This window comes from Puntigrus tetrazona, chromosome 1, assembly GCF_018831695.1.
Source record: "Puntigrus tetrazona isolate hp1 chromosome 1, ASM1883169v1, whole genome shotgun sequence".
Taxonomy (NCBI): Eukaryota; Metazoa; Chordata; class Actinopteri; order Cypriniformes; family Cyprinidae; genus Puntigrus; species Puntigrus tetrazona.
This window is the reverse complement of record NC_056699.1, coordinates 24,665,802-24,674,908: the sequence shown is the minus strand read 5'-3', so window position 1 is coordinate 24,674,908 and position 9,107 is coordinate 24,665,802. Positions and strand designations below refer to the sequence as shown.

General features: G+C 38.5%; 1 protein-coding gene and 1 non-coding gene across 3 annotated transcripts; one reads left to right on the top strand and one right to left on the bottom strand.

Moving 5' to 3' along the window:
* The first annotated feature begins 363 nt into the window (after positions 1-363).
* Positions 364-9,071, top strand: tsga10 (testis specific, 10). Of its 2 annotated transcripts, XM_043237553.1 has the most exons (16): positions 364-1,679; positions 1,770-1,925; positions 2,856-3,035; positions 3,265-3,342; positions 4,007-4,158; positions 4,270-4,385; positions 4,744-4,898; positions 5,008-5,063; positions 5,854-6,022; positions 6,096-6,206; positions 6,299-6,484; positions 6,671-6,838; positions 8,163-8,365; positions 8,462-8,566; positions 8,656-8,838; positions 8,929-9,071. In XM_043237553.1, the coding sequence occupies exons 1-16, from the start codon at positions 1,599-1,601 to the stop codon at positions 8,957-8,959; spliced, it is 2,130 nt and encodes a 709-aa protein (XP_043093488.1). In that variant the 5' UTR covers positions 364-1,598; the 3' UTR covers positions 8,960-9,071. The 2 variants fall into 2 exon arrangements, with proteins under 2 accessions (XP_043093488.1, XP_043093497.1); XM_043237562.1 differs by lacking the exon at positions 3,265-3,342.
* trnar-ccg lies at positions 7,302-7,374 on the bottom strand. Its single transcript has one exon. It is a non-coding gene; the product is annotated as a tRNA-Arg (tRNA).
* Positions 9,072-9,107: the final 36 nt, after the last annotated feature.

Here is a 9,107-nt window from a genome sequence, read left to right as displayed (position 1 = left end):
CTTCTCGGCGGTAAATTACACTCAAAACCCTTAAATGTTTGTTTTTTTAACTCAGAAATTGGTCGTAAGTTTCATAAACGGTTACAATGTAACGAGAACAATGCATTTTATTAAACTTTACATTTTTTGTTTAATTTAAAGCTTCGAAAAATCTTTGGTACAGTGCTGAATACTAATCCATCATCTATAGTTTTAAATATTTACTATGTGCGTTTTTGTTCGTACACTATATTTATGTTTTCCCACAAAACAGGTCATAAAGGTCAATTATTTGTAACTGAGATTTATTCATCATTCCATTGGTGTATGTTTTTTTTTTTTTTTTTTTTTAAAGATTGGGTTTCGAGATTAAACTACTGATAATCTGGAATCTAAAAAAATCACAATATTGAAAAAAAAATTCATTGTCTTTAAAGTTGTCCAAATGAAGTCCTTAGCATTACTAATAAAACAAAAACACAAACATTTTAAGTGATTTTGGCACTAGTGATTTTGAACATAAACGAAAAATAATTTTGAAACATTCAATGTGTGGTCCAGGATCCCAGATAGTTTTGTTTTGGTTTATATTTAATTCGCTTTTTTTATTTCAAGCTTTATTGCTTCGTCTCGACTTCAAAACTTCCGAACGTGAGCGTTCACAACTTGTAGTCAAGGCAACGGACGCAAACGGACGGAGCTTGAGCTCTGATTGGTCGCCGTCTCTCTGACTATCTTGACTGACAGTTCAATGCTGTGCTGTGATTGGTCAATGTCGATGTTTATCCCTCCGGGTAAAGAGCTTTAACGTGTTGAGATTTACTTCAACACACTCGTTTTCATTTGCCAGAACCGCTACAAGAGGTAACGCAAGCTAACTTAAACAAACAATGCTTTGTATTCTGCGTTGTCTTTCATGAAAGCAGAATGTAATTGCAGGTTTTATCAATGCGAGATTTATATTTAATGTGAATGATTTTACGTGCCGGTGTACAAATATCAGTACAAAGCATACTACTTTTAGTCCGTGTCGTGGCTTGCAGCATTTATCAGTAATCATTGAAATGTTAAAATATAATATAATTTATACGTTATGCTTTTAAAAAGGAACTCAGGCGTAATTGTTGCACGCATTTTCAGTGACGTGCAAGCGTAGTATCTCTGTTGCCATGACAACCTCTCGGCGTCGTGGTTTATTTTTTATACATCTAGCTTAAAACTTGTTTTTAGTGTGTCGAATCAAGACGTTTCGGTATTAACATGCTTTATCAAAATGTATAACTTTACAAAATACATGTTTTCATTCATAGACCCAAACAAGAGCACAAACTAATGACTGCTGAAAGATTAGTCAACTGAGCACAGGATGTTCCAAAGATGCCATTTTCACTTTGTTTCATAAAAGTTTTAATGTTATATTAGATTGTAGTAACACATTGGATCCAACGGGTGGCACCAGAAACCGTCAAAACGAGAGGTTTAGGCGAGCTGTAGGCCATAAAATGTACCTGAAATGTACCTCTCCTCACATTTTCCTTACATTTACTTGAACAGTTGTAGATCATTTCTCTATTTGTCAATATTGTGATGTAGCTCACGAGGCCGAGGCGCTGAGAAGGATGCTGAGGGCTCGCCGCTCCACCAGCCCTGTCAAGGGGGCATCTACCCAGCGCAGTCCCACCAGACACTCCCCTGTTAAAGTACTACTAAGCCATCGTCGCAGTCGTATCAGTGAGACTAGTTTCTTTTAGTTCTGCTAATACCTTTTACACGCGTCTGTCTTTGTAAAGGGTGGCACGTACGATTCAGAGCTAATGAGGGTGTTACGAGAAAGAGATGAACTGCAGAACATGTTGGAGAAGCACGAGCGGCACCTCTCAGAGATCCAGGGCAACGTTAAAGTGCTCACAGCCGAACGGGACAAGACCAGAATGCACTACCAGCAGGTAGACAGAGCCTAACCTTCCGGAATTCTCCAGGTCGTTGTGTTTATTTTGGGATGACACGCATTAAATAAAACAAAGAAATCCAAATGGTATTGACCGTCTAAGTACTTAAAGTGCAGTTTCTTGTTACTGAGGTACAAACATTAAAAGTTTTGACTAAATTATTTAATTTATTATTTTATTATTATCTACATTGTTTTATTTATTAATTATTTTAATTTTTCAAATATTGTAATTTATAATTTAACGCAATACATTATTAACTACCCACATCAAATTTGTTTTTATCAAATTATTAAGTATATGTTTGTGGAGAGTTTTTAGCAATAAGTTAAGTTATTAGCAATTTTCAAAAATCTTGCAAAAATATTGATAACATCAATAATATTGCATCATATTTTGCATCCTTTTGGTCAAATGATTATATTATTATATTTTATTAGTACTATTATTTGCCAGGTTCTTTTTGAATCATTTTTTATTCATTACAATAACAGTATGCAGTAAAACAATTTAATTTGTCATACATTTTAGATATAAATAAATAAAATAACATAGCCTGTATATTTATTAGTAGCAATGTAGTAGTATGTGCCAGATAATAGTTTACTAAATTATTTATCAATAACAGTATGCAGTAAAACAATAATTTAATTTAATATAAATTAAAATAAGAAATTAATAAAAAAATTAAATAATTATTTTTTTAGTACATGCATCACATTTGCATCAACAGCTGATTATATATTTTGATATTTTATATAAATATATGTAATATAAATACAGCTATTTAATCTGGGAAACAATACATGTTTTTAATATTATTATTAGAGAAGAAAATAATTATTTTAGAAGAAAAGCAGTGACCAATATATTGCCAGTATTTTGCAAAACGATGTGGCCTCAGATGTGCCCTGACTCCCCCTGCAGGCTCAAGAGGAGATAGCGGCTCTACGTCGGGAGGTCATGATGTCAAAGGCTGCGCGAGGGCCCAAGAGCAGCGTAACCGCACAGAGCATCCTAAAACGGGTGGAGGCCGAGCGAGACGAGGCCACAGCAGACCTCAACTGCATGACCACAGAGAGAGACAGCCTGAGAGAGCGACTCAAGGTACGACAAAGTGCACCGCCAGAACACGTGAGTGTGCATTGTGTTTGCTTGCATCCATCTTACGGAGATGTTATTTAGGAGCACTAAAGGAAAATCACTTACACACTAGAGTACAGTAATAAATTGAGTCATCTCACTGGGGAGCAGAGCGATAATACCAGGAGAGAGGTGTGCTTTTTTTAGCCCGCTGAGTGTATGTGTGTTCTCTTTGAACTGCACGTCGCCTCAGATCTCTCAGGAGACAGCCATCAGCGAGAGAGCTCACCTGGAGCAGAGGGTGGAGGACCTGCAGGCTGCTGTACTAACAGTAAGAGCTCTGTATTTATGGACTGCCACCGAACGGCGACGACAGCTGTAGATTGAACGTAACGTGCTTGCTATAGTCGCAAATGAGATCCCGTGTATTGCTTTTAGACAACAATAAGATTGTATCCAGAACGAATGGAGACTTAAGTTTGTAAAACATTTAAAAAAGAATCTTAACGAATCTTTAGTTAGTATTGTGCATTTTTATTGAATGCTATATTAGATAAATCAGGCTTATACAGAGATCGTTAACCAGGAGGAAAATCATTCAGAGGCCCAGACCAAGCCAAAATATTTGTAAATTATATATTTAATAGATTTCTATATTCCTGTTTTTATTTAATTCTACCAATAACAAAATACATGTCTAAACTACTATCCACATTTATTTATGGCTATTTATACGCTGTGTATATCAACAGTGGTCTCATTTATTTTTATTTCTTTATTTATATAATGCATTTCAAGAGATGTGAGTTGAAACTTAAGTGTGTTATCTGCATTACGAAACATTTAGAAGGCTATCCTACGCTAAATGTCAAACAATACCTTAGTATAACATGCTGTGCTATGCTGCACAATGTTATATTGCATTATCCTGTACTGTACCAGCAGTTTTTTTTTCATCGTTATGGACTAGTGTCATTGTTTTGTGTGTGCCCCAGCTGGAGCAGGAGCGAGGGGAACAGAGAAGCAGGCACGCTCAAATGAGGGAGACCGCGATGGGTCTGGAGGAGGAAGTTCAAGTACTTGGGCGAAAACTCAGTGCCAGCGAAGAAGAGCTCAGCCGCCTCAGAAATGAGTGCAGCAGCCTCAGGTACACCGGGAATCAAAAACAGCAAGACATGTCCATATATCAATGCAAAAGGTAGTCTAGTACAGAAGCAGACTTTTATTATTCCTTTCTTGTTGTGTATGCATATACCAGACTGGCAAATAATCAGCTGGAAATCTCTCTGAGTGAGAATCAGCGAAGACTAACCAGCAGGATTGGAGAGCTACAAAACGCTCACGAGAGAAATAAAATGCTGGACGAAAAGAACGGTGAGAAAACTAGATGTATTTGATCTGTTGTTAATCTGTTTCATTTATTCGTTTGAAGTGAAATCGTGCGAAGCTGTAGGAAGGACAAAAACATATGATACCGATGACGGTGAAGAAATGCAGTTCTTTTAAAAGTCTTAAATCGTAGCATGATTTCCGAAGGATCACATGACCCCGAAAGACTGCAGTAATGGCTGCTAAAAATGATTCGATCAAATAAATGCAGCCTTGTTGAGTGTAAGAGAAAATCTTTCTGACCCAATTAGTAGTGCTTCTTATGTTTTGAATGAATCGTTCGGGCGGCTGTAATACTTTTAGTGTTTAAAGAATGTATGTGTATCGCCTTTGTGCGTGTCAGACTCTCTCCTGAGGCAGGTGACTGCTACGCAAGAGGAAGTGAACGCGCTGCGGTGCACGGTCTCAGAGCTGGACCAGCACAGGGACTCACTGCAGGAACAACTGGAGAGAAAAAAAGATCTGCTCAGCACAGCGAGTGATGAGCTGGATGAAAACGTACTACATACATTTACACACTAAAACACATCATTTTTTTCTTTGTATAACAGTTTTGCTTGCTTTCCAGTCAGTTGGCACACTTGGTGATTTGTGTTTTTTTTATAAGGAGAAAACCATTAGGAGCTTAAAACTGAGAATCGAGGACCTTGAGACAACTCTAATGTAAGTTTTTGTTATTAAATTTTACAGATGAATTGACAGTTACGTGAGGCGAATCTGTAGAGTGTGGTAAAAAATCAATGTAAAACTTTAAAGAAAAAATACGAATTGTTGTATTATTTTCTTTTCCTTACACAGTGTGTTATGTTCACCACCCAGGTATATGAATCATGCTGATATCGATGTATCATAAGTAGAATATAGTACATAGCCATAGATGTTCTTGACTCTAGCTCGTGGTTATTATTTGTAGTGCATTTCAACGTTGTGTTTGTTTTTTTTTAAATGTTGTTGAAAGCTTATGCTCATCGAGCATGTGTTTATTTGAAGTAAAATCAATTTTACTGTGAAATATTACAAATAAAATAAATGTTTTCTATTTGAATACGTTTTGTAATGTAATGTATTTGTGTTATGGAAAAAGTGGCTACAGAAGTCAATCCAATATCCTGATTTGCTGTTCAAGGCACAAAATAGTTGTGCTACATAATATTTTTGGTAGAAACATGATACATACATCAGAATTCTTTAAGTAGACATTCAAAAGAACAGTATTTATTTAAAATAAAAATAATTAGTATGATCATACATGCCTTTACTTTCACTTTTGATTAGTTGAATGCCTCCTTGTTTAATACAATTCATTTAATTTATTACTTTTGAATGTTATTGTAGTTTCCTCTATGCATTTGTGGTTTTGACTGCTTGAGTGTGATGTATTAGTACTAAAATCTGCTGCATTTGAGGGACTGTGAAAACGAGTGGCGTTGATGACGTGACTTCCTGTCTGCAGAACTCTGAGGGAGAACATAGCTGGCAGAGAAAGAGAGCTGGATGTATTGAGGAGGAAGCTGTCTGACTCTGAAAGCGAGATGGGCACAGCGATGAAAGCCAAAGATGCCACACTACAAGAGAACATTCAGCTCAGGGACGACCTTGAAAAAGCACGCCTGGAAATTCAGGTACTGTACCCAACTCTTTTATGCACATTCATCGCAATAAATCAGAAAACGAGACCTCCAGCTTTCTTTCCAGAATCGACAGCTCAAGCTGGATGAAGCTAATGAGGAAATAGAAGACTTGCAGACAAAAGTAGAAGTTCACATTGCCGACATCTCCCGCACTGAAGATCTGTTGTCTGTTAAGGTGGAGTCATTTAAATAAAAAGGGTGTTAAAGCGGACAGCAAGGATGTCCTTTGTAGAGTGTTCTTGATTGCTCTTGTTTGTTCCTCTTTAGGAGCGCGAGTGCAGAGAACTCCAAGAGTCTCGAAGGAAAGTGTCTCTTCAGATGGAAAGCTGGGAGGAACAGGCCAGACACGCTGAAACCACTGTCATCGAACTCCGTCTCGAGCTTCACAACTCTAACTTAGAGATACTCCGACTCAAAGAAAGAGCGGACAGCCTGGAGAGCAGCCTGCAACAGGTCACTTGGCCATCATGATGTCTGTGTTGGTTGATATGCAGGAGATTCACAACTCGCTACTACATTAGTTTTCAAAACCCCATATTGTAGCAAACCGGAGTGTGTGCAAGCTCATTAAACTGGTAGTGTGCACTAGGCTTTGGTTAACGAAGTCTCTATTAAATCGTGGTTTGTGGCTGTGCCCAGGCGCTGAGTGCAGAGCGGAGTTGTACTGGTCAGCTGTCTCAGCTGAACCGAAAGATGATTCACATGGAGGAAGATCTTCGCCAGGCCCAGACCGAGCGTGCACAGGTGCAGACTGACCTGGAAAAAACACGGGAGCTCTGCGTCAAACTGGATGCCAGCAAAGAAGCTGTGAGTGCTTAAATATGTTTAGAAGAAGTATTTGTATATTACATGCTTGATGGCAGGGCAACAACTGTAAGGATTAAAACACACATTATTCTGAGCTATAGACTTCAGAAATTTTTGCACCACCAACTTAGTTAAACAAGTTAAACATGACCCTCATAGGACTTAAACCCACAACCCCTAAATCAAAAGTTTTTATGGACGAATTACCATAGATATTTTTGCAGCACTGGAAACATGACCAAGATAAGAAGCAAACCTGCAATCCCCAGCTTTAAAGGTAGCATCTATTTGCCCACTGGGCATTATACTTGGGTTATATTCACTATTAAATCAGGTTTTTTTTTTGTAGACACATCATTTTTTGGACAAACACATTCCCTACCTCTGGAGGCTGATGCTAGTTTGGCTCTTTGTAGAAAAATCATGCACATATTTCTAGAGAAACAATGTAGCACTGCTCATATGACCCAGGTGGGACTTGAACCCACAATCCCCAGCTCCGGAGGCTGATGCCTTATCCATTAGGCCACTGGGCCACTTACTTGTACTATATTTGCAGCAAAGTGGGACTCAAAACTATCCCTCTATCATAATCCTCTATCATACAATATCCTACATCTACAAGGCATTATACTTTTCATCGAAGCAGAAACACAAAACGCTTTTTCTTAAAATGTTGTACAGTTTATGCAGAACTGCTAAAAGCACCAAGGTAAGATTTGAGCTCACAGTCCTCTGCTCCAGAGGCTTGTGCCTTATCCATCAAGCCACCAGGCATCTTGTTTGCTATTCCTATAAAAAAAACAATGCACAGTATAACTTTTTCAAATTACCATTGATTTTTGCAGCACTGGAAACAAGACTGGGCTCACCCACAATCCCCAGCTATATAAACCTAAACCTTTTGGTATTCAAATTAGTTTCTAAATGAGTAACTCTGGCTTTTTTATGGAAAGATTTAATATATTCCAAAGTGTTCTAGTTTGTTAACAAATGATCACAGAGCGTTTGTAGCACTGCAAACACAACAAAGGAGGAATTCAAAGCCACAATTTCCAGCTTTAGCAGCCGATGCCTTATCCATTAGGCCACTGGACCTTTTGCAGCTGAAATTTTTATTATCTCTGATTCTCAGATAGGTGCAATCAGTCTAAAAGCATCTGCTTAATGATTAAATACATTTAAATTCTGAATAGTTTTTTTATGTTTTAGGGTTTTATGCATCCAACACTGGTTAACTGCTTTTTGAAAAAATTAAATAAGATCAAACTCAACTGAAAATAAAATAATAAGACAGTTATCTGTGTTTACGTCGTACATACAGGTGCAGCGAGAGCTGGAATCGTGCCGCTCTGAGATCGAGCTGTTACAGAAGCAGCTGAGCGGCGAACGTCTGTCTGTTCAGACTTTGGAGAGCTTGCTGGTGTCTTCAAGAGAAAAGGAGCTACAGAGGCAGCTCAGCTCTCAGGAAAGACAGACTGAAATACAAATTCTCAAGGACAAACTCAGCATGGCCGACAGCAAAGTGTGAGTTTAGCGCGTACGGATTCATGAAGCACAGCAGCTGTTTTGTCTTTCGTCCTGTCTTCGTCTTCCGCCTACCGTCTTCTTCCCTGTCTCTAGGAGTTCACAGAGTAGGGAAATGGCTCAGCTGAGGACACGATCATCCCAGCTGGAGGCGAATCTTGAGATGACCAAGAGATGCCTGGCCACTGAACGCTTTGAAAGGTTTTCATCTTCATGTTGTTCCAGTTCCAGTATTGAATATATTCGTTTATACGTGGTTTGAACAATGATGACCGGTCCGTGTTTATCAGGGAGCGTGCGGCACAGGAGCTGCGCAGACAAGGGCTCTCAGCTATTTCTCCTGTCCTCTCCTCCACTATGCGCTCCTCATCCACTTCCCGTCATCGCTCGCTGAGTCCTCACAGATCGTGGTCTCCGGAGCGCTCTCATCACAGCACACCCGACCCACCTCTTGTGTCACATTACCCTGACATGTGCGTGCCAGTAGCAGATTTGTCATTTTAGATTTAAATAATTGTTCGAGTTTGTTTGAAAATATTTTTATCTGCTAATTTTTTTAACAGGAGTCTGACTTTCAGGGACCTTTATGACTGAATCATCTCAATACTCTAATGATTCTGAAGACAGCCAGTAGACTCATATAAGATTTTACAAGATTTACCGTGACATTGCTCATGTATTTCAATAAATCAAATGTTTATTGTGATTTTGCCTGTTTTGCTGAAATAGTTTGACATCAGTG

Excerpts from the sequence above, each read along its gene's own strand:
- tsga10 (XM_043237553.1), top strand. The coding sequence starts at position 1,599 with ATGCTGAGGGCTCGCCGCTCCACCAGCCCTGTCAAGGGGGCATCTACC. Across the intron at positions 6,839-8,162 it reads TGGATGCCAGCAAAGAAGCT|GTGCAGCGAGAGCTGGAATC; the intron begins GTGAGTGCTTAA and ends TCGTACATACAG. Across the intron at positions 8,366-8,461 it reads AGCATGGCCGACAGCAAAGT|GAGTTCACAGAGTAGGGAAA; the intron begins GTGAGTTTAGCG and ends CCCTGTCTCTAG.